Source organism: Anabrus simplex, chromosome 6 (genome assembly GCF_040414725.1).
Source record: "Anabrus simplex isolate iqAnaSimp1 chromosome 6, ASM4041472v1, whole genome shotgun sequence".
NCBI classification, from domain to species: Eukaryota; Metazoa; Arthropoda; class Insecta; order Orthoptera; family Tettigoniidae; genus Anabrus; species Anabrus simplex.
The window spans coordinates 255,333,868-255,352,839 of NC_090270.1; the positions used below are offsets into that span (position 1 = coordinate 255,333,868).

General features: G+C 44.4%; 1 protein-coding gene across 4 annotated transcripts in view; it reads left to right on the forward strand.

The window, feature by feature from the left end:
- LOC136876412 (5'-AMP-activated protein kinase subunit gamma-1) overlaps positions 1-18,972 on the forward strand; it is a 1,375,241-nt gene that overhangs the window by 1,010,378 nt on the left and 345,891 nt on the right. Inside the window, exon 2 of one of the 4 annotated variants that reach the window (XM_067150368.2) lies at positions 3,502-3,977. The exons of the other annotated variants lie outside the window; for them this stretch is intronic. Coding sequence (XP_067006469.2) covers positions 3,578-3,977 — 400 coding nt within the window. The 5' untranslated portion in view covers positions 3,502-3,577. The remainder of the gene's footprint in view (positions 1-3,501; positions 3,978-18,972) is intronic. 4 annotated transcript variants of the gene reach the window in all.

Consider the following 18,972-nt stretch of genomic DNA (forward strand, 5'->3'; position numbering starts at 1 on the left):
TACTGCCATAAAATATTTTGCAGATATGGAAGCATATTAGGAATTCAATAATAATAGACCTAATAATAATAATAATAATAATAATAATAATAATAATAATAATAATAATCGAAAATCGTCGTGAATAGGACATTCCGGATTTTACATATACAGTAGGTTACCGTACGGTAATAAATATTAAAAACCGAGCGAGTTGGCCATGCGGTTAGAGGCTCGCGGCTATGAGCTTGCATCCGGGTGATAGTGGGTTCGAACACCACTGTCGGCAGCCCTGAAGATGGTTTTCCGTGGTTTCCCATTTTCGCACCTGGCAAATGCTGGGGCTGCACCTTAATTAAGGCCACGGCCGCTTCCTTCCCATTCCTAGGCCTTTCCTATCCCACCGTCACCATAAGACCTATTTGTGTCGGTGCGACGTAAAGCAAATAGGAAAAAAATTGTTTAGGACCACATCACAAAATCATAAAGTGTCATCTAGAACCTAAAATTGTGCTAGTAGACCTCTGTACTTTTTTCCTAGGCTCTCGCATCTAGTATGATATAGGCTACGTCGCCTGATTTCATTGATGTGCGCCAAGTATTGTATAAGTTATACATTTTTAACTGTTGGAAGGTCACATCAGAAAGTCAACATTTCTGGAAATACTATGTACTATATACTCTAATTGGTTTCAAGTATCACCACCAAGATTCTTTAATAATAAATAATAATATTATTTGCTTAACGTCCACTAACTACTTTTACGGTTTTCGGAGACGACGAGGTGCCGGAATTTTGTCCCGCAGGAGTTATTTTACGTGCCAGTAAATCTACCGACGCGAGGCTTACGTATTTGAACACCTTCAAATACCACCGGACTAAGCCAGGATCGAACCTGCCAAGTTGGGGTTAGAAGGCCAGCGCCTCAACCGTCTGAGCCACTCAGCCCGGCCCAAGATTCTTTTGTAGACTTAGCAATAGTTGGGGGTAATTTTAGTATAAATATAAAAATTCCGAAAAAATGCGGCACCGATGTTTGTGCGGTGTTTTTTTTCCAAACCAACGCTTTTTCCTTGTCCTTGTCACAGGTCTCAGTGTGAGCTGTCGGTATCAGAAATGTGTTCTTGGATGCCATCCGCAGGGTGCAAATGAAACTATCAGGGCAGATAATTCTGACACCGGTAGCGTGCCCTGAGACCTTGAGCCATACGTGACAAAGGGAAAGAAAAATCGACCAATTTGGCGGTGCTTAAAAAAAACATGGTGCCGCACATTTTCGGAATTTTGATATTTATACTAAAATTGCTAACTTAAAAAAAAAGTCTTGGTGGTGATACATGCAACCAGTTAGAGTATACAGTACGTTATATTACCAAAGTTTTTGATTTTTTGTGTGTGTGTGTGACCGACCAAGTGTTAAATATTCATACCTTCTACAGTGTTTGGACTAACTCAATGAAATCAGGCGACATACAGTATATCCTATTAGATGTGAGAGCTCAGAAAGAAAACTACAGAGGTCTAGAGGCAAAATTGTAGGTTCTAGATGACATTTCGTGCTTTCTTTATGTGGTCCTAAACTTATGACCGGTACTGTATGTCGTTCGTATTATATTTTAGATAAAGTACCCCCCCCGGTCTAAGAGTAGCGAACCTGCCGCTATCGGTTCGATCCTCGGTCATGTCCAGGATATTTACCTGGATATGAGGGTTGGTTGAAGGTCCACGTAGCCTAGTTGAGAACCGCTGAGGAGCTATCTAACATTGTGATAGTGTCCTTGGTCTAGCTAGCAAAGAATAACAGCCGAGACGATTCGTCGGCGTAACATCGTAATCTGTACACTTTCGGGCTGAGCAGTGGTCGCTTAGTAGGCCAAGGCCCGTTGGGGCTCTATAGTGCTTCTCTACCTTAAAAGACAGTACGCATTATATGAGGCGCACTGATATTAGATCTACTGTACGTTCAAAGTTATGCAAGGAAGGCACGTGATATGTCAGAACTCTTATACAAGCATGTTTTAGTTCTAAACCTCGACATTTCCGATATATATTTGTTCCATATACAGGGTCTCTCATATGAAGTAAGACCGAACGCAGGGTGTTTGTACTCTGCACTACGACAGCTGCCTCAGCTGAACTTACGTCGCGCACGGCCGCCCTGCTTTGAGCGTGTATACAGGGTGAAGCGTAATTCGCGCACTCGGGCGTCGCAGCGCGACTCCTCACATGCCAGCAATAAAAAAATGTCTCTTACAAAATTTCGTCTTGCGAGTATATCCGGCAGAAAGAACGACGTTGAAGAGTAACAATCTGGCAACACTGTAACCACATGTGGGGTAACTACCTCTGTCAGCAGAAGTTAGTCGTACTGTACAGTTGGTGGAGTGGATAGATTTTTGGGTTAGCATGCAGGAGGTCGAGTGGTCGATCCTGGGTTGAGGCGAGGCGTGTGTTTTTTATTTCGTAAATGTAGTCCAGGTGGTATGGTATCTGACATCTTATTCGTCAACAGCGATTGCAGTGGGTCCTCTAGAAACCATTTGCACTTACATACTACGATCCTAGAAATGGACGAACAATCGTTTTCATTGGTCAGCTTTGAAAGGCGCCCTTTCCACATCGTGGGCGTGAATTTATTCGCACCACTTCATCTACTAGATGTGTAACCTGTTTGTTTCAGCTGTCTATTTCTTATTAGTCTAACCAGGTATTTGTTGTTTCAGCGTTACAAAATGTTGTAAATGTAGAATACATGTGACCTCAGAAACGGTGTCTTACTGTATTACAGTAGGTAATGTCAAATGGAAATTAGCAAATAAAAAATGCTCCTCAACCCAGCATCGAACCATCGACCTCCTGCATGCCAACCAAGAACTCTACCTATTGCACCAACTGTACGACACGACGAGAACATGCTGACAGCTGTAGTTACCCTACATGTGGTTACAGTGTTGCCAGATTGCTACTTTTCAACGTCCGTTTTCTACCGGATATACTCGCAAGACGAAATTTTGTAAGAGACATTTTTTTATTGCTGGCATGTGAGGAGTCGCGCTGCGACGCCCGAGTGCGCGAATTACGCTTCACCCTGTATAATCTTATGAAATCTTGCCTTACAAAAGCTGCCGGAAGTGTCATCCTTCCTGGGTTATATTGGCATTGTGTGTGGTAACCACATTCTGTCTGACGCGAGTGAGCCCTGCCACTGTAATGTTTCTGATTTCATTCAGTTCCTCCAATCTCTTTTAATGCTATTCTTCCGCCTTTGCAGATCGTATGCACCATCTATTGCTGATTAATTATGAATTTATTGTTTTCTGCCCATATCAGTGGCTTGTTATAATTGAAAGTTTGAAATTTCGTGGAATTGTTTTGAGGAGGATTCGTACAATTTTTAGTGGGCTTGAAGTATCATGAGCGATTTGTATTTTAATGGGAACCACATTCGTTATGGGACGATACATTCTCATTACGATTACGTAAGCGTTGAAAATACAGTGAGTTAATTTGTTTTATTTTAGGTGTTGACATCATCTGGAGACACCGATGACGAAGATTAGGCATGTGATTGTGATGTGTCCTGAAGAGCGTTAGTGTATGTGTGCCCGGAATGTGATTAACATGAGCGTGTGGACGGAGTCTAAGAGCCCTAAGGGCAGCAACAACCCGAGCTTCTCCGTATCAATCTCAGAATCGCCATCAAGCAGTGGCAGGCCGCATCATGGCCTACACGACTTGTTGAGGCAGCTGGGACGCAAAGTACACCATTCGTGGCGCCCTCACGGGTCCTCCTCGTCCAACAGCAGTGGGGGCAAGAGTCCCGCCACGACCCGCAGGACCTCCTGTTACCTCGAAGTGCCCCCTGATCCCTACTACCGTACTAGGTCCCGCTCCCTCGACGATGGCAAGAGATCTCCCTCCCCTTCGCCGCTACAGGCCGCTGACAGGGGCGATATTCAAGCCACTTATCGCATCTACGACGAGATCGTCAGGGAAGGTAAGTCTCAAATAGTTCTCGTGATAACGTTTGGTAGAAATCATGTTGTTGTTATAACTTGTCGGCCTTCAGTTATCACTTCCTAATGCATACAACATTTTGAGGATATTTTCTTGAACAAGTGTTTCAGCCTTACCGTATTTGTAAACCCCTGGTTTAGATATGAACACTAAGACGGAAAATATTCAAAGTAAAATGTTATCCCTAGAATGTATATTCATGATTTATTATTATTATTATTATTATTATTATTATTATTATTATTATTATTATTATTATTATTATTATTATTATTATTATTATTATTACGGTGGTCCACAGGTGGTAAGGAAAAAGGCGGCAGGGCCGTAGGGGTGGGCGAATAAAATGACCACATAAAAGTAAAACACATATATTTTCTTTCAATTTTCATTTTAACAAAAACAATCGATCGCACTTACCAACAGTTGGTGAAATGAAATGGCGTATGGATTTTAGTGCCGGGAGTGTCCGAGGACATGTTCGACTCGCCAAGTGCAGGTCTTGTCATTTGACACCCGTAGGCAACCTGCGCGTCTTGATGAAGATATAATGATGATGAAGATAACATATACACCCAGCCCCCGTTCCAGAAAAATTAACCAATTATGGTTAAAATTTCCGACCCTGCCGGGAATCGAACGCGGGACCTCTGTGACCAAAGGCCAGCACACTAATTTTTTAGCCATGGAGCCGAACACAACAGTTGGTAATCAGTTACGTAACTTTATAACAAGGCGACAGCTCTCAAGCTTCATTAATAAGAATGGAGAATATTGAGCTCCCTATTTAAAGGCCTACGCACCTTTAGTACCAGCATAACTCTATTGGCCACTCGCTGTCCCTTTATTTGCTAGGGAAGCCAACATCCATATTGTTACGAATAAAACTCCATCTGTTTCATTACTCTAATTTATTTCAGGATGACCCAATAAATGCACACCCACATACAAGCCCACACAATTCTAATTAACCATGAGTTACCACCACTCACTAATTGCTGTCTATTTACAAGTCCCTCTCTTCCTTACGGTGTAGTAGGCGGTCCGGCGCTTTCTATACCTGGGACGCTAATCCTTACTTTCACTTCCCCACGTCCAGTCACCTCATACAGCATCTGTGTTTAGACCGATCGCTCTGAACACAGGGCTACGGGCCACTCGATACACGATGACTGTTCGCTGGCTGGACTCCATAGAGCATAGGCAGTCCAGTAATACACACAGCCACCTGCAGTGAACAACCAAACCCCTCAGCAACACTCAACAGCTGGACGACACTCACTATATGTGTTTCATGAGAGTTTAATTCTGATGTAAACAAATAGGCGGAGCACCTTGCCTTTGCACGTGTACAAAGACATAGCTGATTGGAGAAGCAACCGTAGCACCCACTCGACTGTATGCCAGCTCGAAGGATAGTAGTACGTCGCATTCATTTTTTTTAAATGTTAGTTTATTACATTCAGAGAGTTTGGAATAGTTCGTAATCAAATTAAAATATAGTCTTCATATATATCGGTATATGCTTTTTTTATAGTGATTAAATAACGAGAAATGAAGGCACAAGGCGTGGTGTAATACAGGAAGTATTCTCGTAGTGGGGGAAAGTCCCAAGCTGGGCAGGGTGGATATAAGGTGTTGCATCTTGCAGCAGCAGTCATTGAGTCAGTATTCTTAGTGAGAGAAATGGAGCAAGAGGTAGGACCATTGCGTATAGTGAAGCACAAAAGAAGAAAACCGATCAGAAGTGACCATAGGCAGTGCGTTGTTACGATCGGAACTTTTTTTTCGGGAGGAGGGGGGTGGGGCGAAGCCATCGACTCAATCTACATGGCCTCCGGCCATCACATGGTGATCACCCCCACAACGGTTGCACCTCACTTGGAGCCCACACCTCTCCTGCCGGTGGCCCCACCTCAAACAGCGGAAACACTGCAAGAGCTGTTGAGGGGGACGTTCGATCTCACCTGATTGCCGCTACCCGCTGAGGTTCTCTCCTGATTGGCTCCTCGGTCGGCTGCTGTCCTGGGAGCAGTCCTGGGTTGCGGCTGGGCGGCCTTCTCCCGGTGGGCCGGCGTCTTCTTCCCGGGGATCTCTTCTTAGCAGGGGAAGGGGCCTCTTCCTACTGGCCCTCCTCCCGGCGTGGTGACCCTGGGGTAACGGGTGACTCCGCTGCGTCGCCGTCTTCTTCCTCCTCCTGGCTGGCGGCGGGGTCGGTCGGTGCTAACACTCGACTGCATTCCCTGTCCTGTGGGGCGCACATCGAGGTTTGCAGCTTGACAGACAAGCTGGCAGGCTGGGCTTGGACAGCAGCCTCTGAACGCCAGGGGGCGTCCTCCTCCACTGCTTTGGTGCCATCCGCCGTCGTGGGCGCTTTCCTGGATTGCGCCCGGGTAACAGGCCCTTCCTGGTTGGCCTGCGTCTGCGTCCACTTCGCCCTGGCAGGTGGTATACGTTCCTTATTGGCAGCCTTGTTGGTCTGCGTGTACATCGTGAAGTACAGCGGTCCAACTGGGGTCGCGCCGTCGCGGCGCTTGGGGGCGCTTCCGTCGTCCCCAGTCCTCAGTTCCGTCTGGGTGGCTGCCTCCTGGTAGCCTGAGCCTCTGCCGTCCGGCTGCTTCCTGTGTCCTGGTAGCTGGGACGCCAGCTCATCGTAGACTCGGAAGCGGTCTGCGTCCTTGGGGTGGATGATCACCGCTCAGCCAGTGATCACCTCGCCGATGGTCTCGATGATCGGCTCCCCGGTGAACTCTGCAATCGCCGTAAGGAGATCGATGATACGGATCGTCTCCTGGTAGTCGTCCGACCCCCAACGGTTGTATACCAACAGCGTCGGGAGTCTGTAATCGGGGGCGGCCACCGTCATGAGCGCCGTTTGAAGTTTCACTATTTCTCCCCTGCAGTCGTAGCCGGCCGGTCTCACTGGAACGGATAGCTTCTCCATCCTGGTCCTCCTGAAAGAGGAAGAGAATGCGAGCACTGAGAAGTGCTTAGCTCTGACAAAAGCTCTTTCGGAAGTGTACTAATAAGTACAGTTGCCTGACTAGCACGTAGAAAGTACAGAGCGCCTGGCGAGGAGAGGGACAGCAGAGCGAGAGGCACGTACGTCCTTCCGCTTCAACAGTCAAGCTCGTCCTTGCCAACGCAATGCTCGCCGTTTTTCTTCACAGGCTTCTCCTCACCAAGTTTGTGATGTGTCATTTTCTCCCTTGAGATCTTAACCCGCGCTGCAGCACATGGACTCCTCCGCATACAAAACGCCAGTTAATGCTCAGTTAAGGTTTTGTGCCATCAGATAGGAATCACGTTCTACTTTGACGGTGTTTCTCGCCCAGCCGAGCGAGGATCCTGTTACGTGTTGTGCACTCATCGACAACCTGCCCAGCACCAGGAGTTCACACTTCAACTGCGTATGTTGTGAATGGTACTAGGGACTGACAGTTGCTCTAGTGTCATCAGTAGAGCCGCGTTTTATACGTGATCACGAAGCTGTTTTTATGGTAGTTAAAAATACATGTGAAAGAAAGGAAGGTAATGGGCTAGAATGCAAACTTACTGAACGGTTATGCTGTGAGCTTTGCATAAACATTAGGGGTTCGTTGATCAGAACCCCTAGAATCTACTGTGTGTTACTCCCGCTACATTATGGAAGAACGTAGACGGCACTTCCTAACAACCAAATTAGTGTGTATTCCTACCTACTACTAAAGCCACAGCATGTTTTCAGTCATTCGGCTGGGTCAAAAATGGAATGGATGAAGCCCACATCTAGCGGCGAGAATAGGAATTGTGTCGGCTGCCGACGCCTGTCGCACTCCTGTGGGCAATGATTAATTACTGACAGATGAAATGAAATGATATTGGAGAAATGAAATGGCGTATGGCTTTTAGTGTCGGGAATGTCTCAGTACAAGTTTGACTCGTCAGATACAGGTCTTCCGATTTGACGCCTGTAGGCGACCTGCACGTCGTGATGAGGATGAAATGATGATGGACACACAGCCAGCCTCCGTGCCAGTGGATGTAACCATTTATGGTTAAAATTCCCGACCCTGCCGGGAATCGAACGCGGGGCTCTTGTGATTAAAGGCCAGCACGCTAAACATTTAGCCATGGAGCCGGACGATATTGTAGAGTGTCGCTGGAATGAAAGATGATAGTGAAAACCGGACTACCCGGAGAAAAACCTGCCCCGCCTCTGCTTATTACAATACAAATTTCACTTGGAGTAACCGGGATCTGAACCACGGAACTGAGCGGTGAGAGGCCGGCGCGCTGCCGTCTGAGCCACGGAGGCTCTGCATTTTTGCCTGTTACTCCAGAATCTAGTCATCAAATACAGGCCTGAATGCGCAATTGCTGCCTTAGTGACAAACAGTTATAATAGTACCGAAACGGTAGTGAATAGGGCTAAACATCTTGGTTTTATCTTCCTTATCACCTCCCGAATCACCTCCTTGCTTTTTGCCGGAGAGGAAATACTCACCCTGTATATTCCTAGTAGGCCTATGAGGTAGGAGCACAAGATACTCCGTTCGAATCGCCTGAATTATGTTACCGAAGTAAGTTACTGTTTATAACGTTCTCATCAATAAGAAGGAATACATGTGCATGAACAAGTGCATGCAGTTTAACAAATTTTGTGAGGAACCGGTGCTAAAAGCCACGTTACCACTTAAGAGGCGAAGTAGTCACAAGACTGGCGACATCTCATAGTGTAATGCATTTTTAATTGAAGTTTCTCGTCGCGAGACGATTCCTGTTACAAATTGAGTTTGGGCCCTATTACCAATTCTCATCCCCTTTAATGGAAGGAATGAGTTTCATTCTTGGCCAACTACCGATGTTCTCATCCTCTCGAAAATGTCATCGAGAAAGGAATAGCGAAATCTGATCTTGGTTTATTATTTGACCTCTTATCACATGTACAAACATCAGAAAATTATCATTGTAAAGATAAAATTGCAACTAACTTAACAGAACATATTGTCCCACATTTAAATTTTAACGCAGGTCCTTTTCTTTCCCTTTCATATATTCTGTAGCTAATATTTTGCTTTGTTTTCCGATACAGTATTTCTTTTTTGTTTTCATTATGACACGTAATTATTTCATGAAACCACAGAAAACTATCCTCAGGGCTGCCGATGGAGGGATTCGAACCGACTACCATCCGAGTGGAATTTACAGCTACAAGCCGCTCGTTAAACAAATTATTATTATTATTATTATTATTATTATTATTATTATTATTGTTGTTGTTGGTCTTTTCACAGTTATCTAAGTTCGGAATTTTGTATGGATTTAGCGCAGTTTTATGCCCGGATGTCTTTAATGACGCCAACCTTATGTTGAGGGATGTATTAACTACGACGTGTTTCTGTGGTGGTTTGTTGTTTGATATGTTGTATGTAAATCACGATATGTATTAAGATGAACACAAACAGTCAGTCCCCGAACTAGAGGAATTAACCTGACGCTGTTAAAATCCCCGACCCGGCCGAGAATCGAACTCGGAACCCTCTGAACCGGAGCCCCGTAAGCTGCCCATCAGACAAGGAGACAATAATAATAATAATAATAATAATAATAATAATAATAATAATAATAATAATAATAATAATTGTTACGGAGTTGTCCGTGGTAGGTAGAGGTGAAAGAAGGTGCTGGGATGAACAGGTCTCAAGCTACGAAATTAAAGTTAATTTAAAATTTAACAAGGTTATATTTCCTTTGCAAAATCAAGAAATAACAAGAATGGCAGGTACAGAGTAGCAAAGCAACTATTCGAGAATGTACAATTACAGAGTTACAGGATTTGGGCTCCGAGAGCCAGACACACAATTCTTGAGCAATGAGCCCAACTTTCCTTCTATACAAGGTTCAACAAAGGGGCAGAAAACCCCAATCATGCCTAGGAGCACTTGCTCCCCTTTACACAGTAAAGCCTCCTCGAGGCACGCAAAAACAAATTTTTATTTTGGAAAGAGCAACCCGCTCTCAAAGTTCTAGCCTATCAAAGGCCACACCAAATTCCACCTTCAAGCTGTCCTCCAAGGACATAGACACAGGGGTACAAATATCCAACCTACTGAGGCCTAGTAAGTGAAGAAACAGAAATATTACATGGCCTCGACAACACCAACTTGAGGGGAGGCACAACTGCACTCCTAATATATTTTACTAAAACCTACTTGGCACTAGGCCGCTTATGCAAGGGCTAATCCCATACTAAAGAGGTGACTTATATAAGAAAATGATTTACATTACATTAGAAGGGAAGAAACGGTTGTGAAAATAAGTTCACCTCAAAGCAATATGAGTGAGAGCTCGAGAGGGTTAAGCACTCTCTATCCCAATTTGTAGTTTAAAAAGATAGAATAGATACCAAGTGTTTTTACATTTTAGGGGAAAGTTACATGGTAAAAAGCTTCGGACATGCCCCGAGAGTTAAACTGCTGAGCTAGCAAGAAAAGAAGTTATTAAACGGCCATTACCTGGTGGTTGAACTGCTGCCCGAAGAAAGAGGCGCTACCCGCCCCCTGCTACATAATTTACACACTGATAGCTGTTACTGAAGTGGCACGGAGACCCGAAAATCAGCAGTTTATATACCCTCGTGGAAAGTTCGAGGCGTTTCAGGAATGAGAACACCCGCCCACAATCATTTATTGGTTAATAACGAAAACCCCTACACTAGATGAAGAAGAAACACATTATTGGTGGAAAATTAATTACAGAAATTCCTGATTGGACAAATTCAAAACAAGGGGAAAGAAAGGGTTAATATTGCCAACTTAAATAAGGACTGAAAGAAATTTAGCAAAGAACAAACTTTTGAACCCAAAATTTCTCCAAAAACACAGTTATTTCACTTCGCACTAGGGTGCACCATTGTAGTTCTTCAGTAGTGTCCTCTAGAAGAGAATGTTCACACTTCTTACTACAGGCAAAACAAAAATACATCGAAAATGACACTGTTCAGAACACTTCAAAATTTACAAGTAGTGACATCTTCTGAAAAACTTCAGAATTAGCACTGTAGTGAAAGTTCAGGCTTCCTCCAGTAGGAGAGTTTCAACTGGCGCAAATTTTAAATTAGCGGGGCGGAGGTGTACCGCCCGGTACAATAATAATAACGTCCGCCTCCATAGCGTAACGGTTAGTGTTATTAGTTGCCGTCCTTGGGGGGCCTGAGTGCGATTGCCGACATTGCCGGAAATTTTAGAAGGAAGGCTGGTATGTGGTTAAAATGGCACATGCAGCTCACCTACATTGGAGCTGTGTCAGAAAAGAGCTGCAACACCTCGGAATGAGGATACGAGTTTGTCCGGTTCCATGGCTAAGTCGCTAGTGTGCTGGCCTTTGGTCACAGGGGTGCCAGATTGGATTCCCGGCGGGGTCGGGAATATTAACCATAGTTGGTTGATTCCCCTGGCTCGGAGCTGGGTGTATGTGCCGTATACATGATCACTTAATCCTCATCACGACACGCAGGTCGCCTACGTGTGTCAAATAAAAAGACCTGTACCAGGCCTCTCCGGAGGCCACACGCCATGTATAATAATAATAATAATAATAATAATAATAATAATAATAATAATAGTAAGAAGGGGTTGGGGAGAGGGGCGCAGCTGTGAGCTTGCATCCGGGAGATAGTGGGTTCGAACCCCACTGTCGGCAGCCTTGAAGATGGTTTTCCATGGTTTCCCATTTTCATACCAGGTAAATGCTGAGGCTGTACCTTAATTAAGGCCTTGGCCGCCTTCTTCCCATCGTCGCCATAAGGCCTATCTGTGTCGGTGTTACGTAAAACAAGTTGTTGTGTGAGAAGACGAGAACCAATTGTCGAAGAAGATCTTTAAGTACATTGTAGTATAGAAGACTGGAACGAAGTGGATAGGAGAGGTCAAGAGGGTTTCAGAGGATATCGGACTTTCAGCAGATGTGATCAACAACAGAAAGGAGTTCAGAAGCCGAATTGGCCACATTAATACATTCGAAAAAACCATCAAGATATAGGCCTAAATTTGATATCCGAAGATCAGAAGTGAAAGAATGAAAATAAAAGGAGGTTTCGAGAAGAAGAAGAAGAAGAAGAAGAAGAAGAAGAAGAAGAAGAAGAAGAAGAAAAAATTGACTAGATTGTCTTAGGTTCTATGCTGTCCAAAGTTGGCCAGATTCGGATTTAACAATATTATTCTTAATTCGTAAATTCCCTTAAATATTTAGCACATTATTTTTATCTTTTCCATAACAATTCGACATTTTTTTTTGCTAGTGGCTTTACGTCGCACCGATACAGATAGTTCTTATGGGGACGATGGGATAAGAAAGGCCTAGGAGTTGGAAGGAAGCGGCCGTGGTCTTAATTAAGGTACAGTCCCAGCATTTGCCTGGTGTAAAGATGGGAAACCACGGAAAACCATCTTCAGGGCTGCCGACAGTGGGATACGAACCCACTATCTCCCGGATGCAAGCTCATAGCCGCACGGCCAACTCGCCCGGTAATTCGACATTTTTGTGCATCATCTCGCCTCTCACCTTTGAAATCTTTCCATACATTTCAACACTGATGTTTCTGACACACGCGAGCTTTCATGACTGGTGACGATAATAAACCAATTTAAAATATTTTCTTTGCCTATAACAAACAAAATATACTCTTCCCTAATTAGCAGGTACTGAATACGGAAAGGGCAATGAAGTTATCGTAACACGGCACCAAGCGTGTGTTCGTTAGTTTCAAAACTATCTCTTCTTTCGTGTTGACATTTGTTGATCATTTGTTTGTACACTTATGGGTGATAGGAAGCAGTTCGCTTCTTTCCAGAGACATTCTTCTCGGGAATACACTGTAAATTCAGGAATAATTCAAGGGTCAAATTTAGGCCCTTTAGTTTTTCTCGCATTCATCAATGACTTGCCTGAACAAGCGAAATATTCCAGCTGTCTGCTATACGCCGACGATTTCAAAGTGTTCAAAACCATTGAAAACATGAACGACTGTAAACAGCTTCACCTAGACTTGAAAAGTTTATTTGAGTGGGCGACTGAAAATAAACTGTACTTAAATGCAGAAAAATGTGTATCGATGTCGTTCACCAGAAGGAAAACTCCCGTCCACTACACTTACAAGCTAGGTGACAGTGATTTAAGATCGGTTTGCGAGATGAAAGACCTCGGGGTTTTATTCGACCGCGAGCTTACATTCAATTCGCATATACTGAAAGTGGTAGCTGAATCGTACAAGACCCTAGGGTTCATTATCAGGAATATAAAACCCTTCAAAAACACACAAACTTGCATTAATCTGTTCAATACCATAGTAAGACCAAAAGTAGAATATGCCAGCATTGTTTGGAGCCCTAGGTGTCTATCAGATTGAAAAATTACAACAACAACAAAAAGATTTTTAAAATACTTACAATATTAAAAAACTGGCTGCTATCCCTGTATGGTATCCTGATATCCTTTTAAATTTCGGAGTGGAGAGTTTAGAAATTCGCAAACGGAAGGATGCAGTAAAATTTCTTTTTATAAAGTTGTAAACTGTGCTATTGATAGTCCTGAATTACTGTCTCTCCTAAATTTCCATGTACCTCGCTTCAATTCCAGAAATAACATAACATTTTTAAATGAACGTGTGCCCATGATAACTCGCCGGTAAACAGGATCTGTAGTATCTTCAACAGTGCCATTCAGAAAAACAATGGCATAGGGGAAATTGTAAGGTGAAGTCTTATAATATTGTGTTTGTACGTGTATTGCTTCATTTATTTTGTCATTTTACTTTGTCGTGTGTTGTTCCATCATATTAACATAAGTTTCTTTAGTATTAAGAAAAATACTTTGATATTTTATATCAATATTATAGGAGATTAGATAAAATTGTAGAATATAGTTTAGATATAAGTATCACCACGTTAATTGTAGCTTAACTTATCTGACGTAGTTGCCACTGTAATTGGGACACTAAGTCCTGTAGTGTGCAATAAATAAATAAATAAATAAATAAATAAATAAATAAATAAATAAATAAATAAATAAATAAATAAATAAATAAATAAATAAAAACAGAACACCTTGAAAGACTGGAGATACTTACTTACCGGACATGTTCATTAGTATGTTCTGCAGAAACGATTAGCATTTCAATCGCCTAGGTTCAGCATGTGCTGGCCCCGTGGTGTAGGGGTAGCGTGCCTGCCTTTTACCCGGAGGCCCCGGGTTCGATTCCTGGTCAGGTCAGGGACTTTTACCTGGACCTGAGGGCTGGTTCGAGGTCCACTCAGCCTACGTGATTAGAATTGAGGAGCTATCTGACGGTGAGATGGTGGCCCCGGTCAAGGAAGCCAAGAACAACGGCCGAGAGGATTCGTCGTGCTGACCACACGGCATCTCGTAATCTGCAGGCCTTCGGGCTGAGCAGCGTTCGCTTGGTAGGTCAAGGCCCTTCAAGGGTTGTAGTGCCATGGGGTTTGGTTTGGTTTGGTTTGGTTTGGTTTTTGGTTTTTGGTTTTTAGGTTCAGCATGTATCCTATTACCTTGTAGGCACTGGGTCCTCCATGGGCACTGATAACCTGTTCCATGCGTGATGGGATTGACGCGTATACGGCGTGAATGGCGTCCTGGGGTAGAGCATTCACCAGGTTGCACAGTTCATCTTTGGTTGTTGGCACTGGATCACAGCGCCGCACCCGTCGTTTCACCGTATTCCATTGGCGACAAGTCCGGTGATCGGGCGGGCCAAGGCAACAGTCTGACATCCTATGATATCAAGAACGCACGTGTTTGTGCAGCAACATGTGGTCGCGTATTGTCCTGCTGAAGTATGGCGTCTGCGTTGTCGTGCAGAAAGAGTATGGCTACGGGTCGCAGGATGTGTTTCACGTAGGTCAGACTGGTCACAGTGCCCTGGACACGCACCTTCTTTGATTTGTGATTGTACCCAATAGCACCCCACACCATAAGGCCTTGAGTTGGCGCTGTATGTCTTGTGCGAATGCAGTCAGTGTGATGCCTCTCCGCTGTCTGCGGCGAACCAAAATGCGGCCATCATTTTCAAACAAACAGAATCGAAAACACTATCTGCTGCCATTCCTACCCCCAGTGACGTCGTTCCGCACACCACTGCAGTCTAGCATGTTTATGCATAGTAGTCAAATGTAGGCGGAGAAGTGGACGACGCGCCAGTAACCCAGACCGTAATAAACGGCGACGGACTGTCACTCCTGATAGTGTACAATGTTTTCCACTGTTGCGCCAGAGCCGAGGAGGGCGCAGATCTGTCCTACAATGCCATTCGGATGAGGTATTGATCTTCTCTGCAGGTGGTCTGTGTGGTGCGACCAGACCCATCTCATCGTGTTCTACGGCCTTCTGTGCACCATTCTGTACACACCCGTTGCGCTGCCGACACACTTCGTCCTACTCGAGCAGCAATTTCCCTGATGGTTGCATCAGGTTCTCTTATGCCAGTAATGCACCCTCTTTCATACTCATTCATTTGATGGTACGGTTCTCGCATACGTCTGCGAGGCATCCTGCGCGTCTGCTCAAGTCACACTGATCCATTACCTTCGATTTATAGCGATAACGAGAGCCGTAGGCACATTATATCAGTCGGTGGTGAGCGCCGAGATATCGATGTGGACCTTGAACCTGGGGACCGACAGTGTTCAAATGCTAATCATTTCTGCATAACATACTAATGCACATGTCCTGTGAATATGAACTTCCTATCTCTAGTCTTTCAAGGTGTTCTTGTTTGTATGAATATGAGTGTAAATGAATAGCCAACGACGATCATCCTTTATCTTTCTTTATAAGTATCTGACAAATAGAGTATATTGCTCAACATTGTTGGAGTAGATTCCATTACATGTTCCTCACCGCAATACTAGGCGGAGATATACACTGACTGACAGAGCAAATGCAACACCAAGAAGGAGTGGTTCGAAAGGGATGAAAGTTGGAGAGAAAACAGAGACGGCACGGACGAATAATTGATGTTTATTTCAAACCGATATGCAGGTTACACAATGCGCACGGCATCGACTCAGTAGGATGTAGGACCACCGCGAGCGGCGATGCACGCAGAAACACGTCGAGGTACAGAGTCAATAAGAGTGCGGATGGTGTCCTGAGGGATGGTTCTCCATTCTCTATCAACCATTTGCCACAGTTGGTCGTCCGTACGAGGCTGGGGCAGAGTTTGCAAACGGCGTCCAATGAGATCCCACACGTGTTCGATTGGTGAGAGATCCGGAGAGTACGCTGGCCACGGAAGCATCTGTACACCTCGTAGAGCCTGTTGGGAGATGCGAGCAGTGTGTGGGCGGGCATTATCCTGCTGAAACAGAGCATTGGGCAGCCCCTGAAGGTACGGGAGTGCCACCGGCCGCAGCACATGCTGCACGAAGCGGTGGGCATTTAACGTGCCTTGAATACGCACTAGAGGTGACGTGGAATCATACGCAATAGCGCCCCAAACCATGATGCCGCGTTGTCTAGCGGTAGGGCGCTCCACAGTTACTGCCGGATTTGACCTTTCTCCACGCCGACGCCACACTCGTCTGCGGTGACTATCACTGACAGAACAGAAGCGTGACTCATCGGAGAACACGACGTTCCGCCATTCCCTCATCCAAGTCGCTCTAGCCCGGCACCATGCCAGGCGTGCACGTCTATGCTGTGGAGTCAATGGTAGTCTTCTGAGCGGACGCCGGGAGTGCAGGCCTCCTTCAACCAATCGACGGGAAATTGTTCTGGTCGATATTGGAACAGCCAGGGTGTGTTGCACATGCTGAAGAATGGCGGTTGACGTGGCGTGCGGGGCTGCCACCGCGTGGCGGCGGATGCGCCGATCCTTGCGTGCTGACGTCACTCGGGCTGCGCCTGGACCTCTCGCACGTGCCACATGTCCCTGCGCCAACCATCTTCGCCACAGGCGCTGCACCGTGGACACATCCCTATGGGTATCGGCTGCGATTTGACGAAGCGACCAACCTGCCCTTCTCAGCCCGATCACCATACCCCTCGTAAAGTCGTCTGTCTGCTGGAAATGCCTCCGTTGACGGCGGCCTGGCATTCTTAGCTATACACGTGTCCTGTGGCACACGACAACACGTTCTAAAATGACTGTCGGCTGAGAAATCACGGTACGAAGTGGGCCATTCGCCAACGCCGTGTCCCATTTATCGTTCGCTACGTGCGCAGCACAGCGGCGCATTTCACATCATGAGCATACCTCAGTGACGTCAGTCTACCCTGCAATTGGCATAAAGTTCTGACCACTCCTTCTTGGTGTTGCATTTGCTCTGTCAGTCAGTGTATTTTCCATCTGCCTTAAGTGAGAACTGTGGCTCCGGCAAACTCATATCTGCTGAAGGCACTAAAATCACTGAATGAGGTGGGTGAGCCAGTTGATCGTTTTCACTCACAGCCGTCTAAAATTAGGCGTGCCTTAACGATTTAGATTTAGATTAATTTAGATTTAGTTTAATCATGGAAATTATTTAGGGAAATTCGTTTTATTTACTGAAGGTGTATTTGTTGTATATAATGTTTTATTGACTCATCTATAATTGGGTAAATGACCTGTTGATGATAAATCTATCTATCTATGTATCTATCTTAAGGCCACGGCCGCTTCCTTCCAACTCCTAGGCCTTCCCTATCCCATCGTCGCCATAAGACCTATCTGTGTCGGTGCGACGTAAAGCCCCTAGCAAAAAAAAGTATCTATCTATAAGAAACGTTAATTAATAACGAAAGCTCAAATTGGATTAATTGGAGGAATCTCGTTTGCCCGTATACTGCTGACAGAGAAGAACTAAGTCCCGATATGATAGATGTTTGTCCTCGGAACTCGGAATCTCGCTGTTTATGAGGGTCTACCAGACTTCAATATTCAAACTCCTAGGGATGGTAGAAATTACCAAAGTAGACGGTTTTTCCTAAGTAACCACGGATTTGAAACGAATTAGTGACTGATAAAATTGGAGACTGTACTGTACAGATATAAATTTGGGCGGGTAAATTAAAGCAAATTCTTGAAGAAATTGGACTGGAGAACTATTGGGACAGACATCTAGAAAAAGAAAGGTCTGTAGGAAAGTGACACAGAGAGTAGCAGATGTAGAAATACAAATGCCAAGAATTGAGGGTGAACGTAGGAAAACTCTGGAGGAATTCATGAATATATATCCATGCATGAGAATAACAAATGATAAAATAACAAAAAAAGAGAATATAGGAGAATATGGAGGCCGATGGGAGTTTATTAAAGTAAAGCATTTAAAGAAGTCGGGAAAGAAAATATAGGAGATAAGAAATGCACATTGTTTAAGGCAGTGTGAAACTAAACGGGTGTTACGGGTGAATTATTTATAAACAGAAGAGAGAAATAAAATAGAAGAGAATATGAATATTTTGTTAAAATCATGAACAGGGAAACTATCGAAATTATTGATAATTGTAAAAAGCTTGTGGAAGAAAGAAACGAAGGGGATAAATGACGGAATAGTACATGCAGTGCAGACCAGTGCTCTATCGCCTGAACTACTCAGCCTGGAGAAAATCATACTTCAGATAGTCCTTCGACTATTAGGTTGAGTCCAGTACATGTAGTACAGGCTAAACTAATGTCAAGTACAGAGCAAAAATGGCGAACCAAACACTGATTGGGGCCCAAACTAGAGTAACGAGCTACGATGGCGAGCCAGGTTTTTCTTTTTTCTAGGATCTTATATGTTAGGAACTGCAATAGCCAAATTAAATATTGTTAAATATAATAGAGGATAATTAACATACAGATATATGAATGCATACTAACGTTTTAGGATGAACAAAGTCTTGTCTGTCCTGCCTCGGTCAACCGAAGTTGGGAGAGACTCCAAATAAAAAGTTAAAAATTGATCATATTCGAGTTGAAAATAAATATGCGGAAAGTTACCAATTTGTCAAGTATC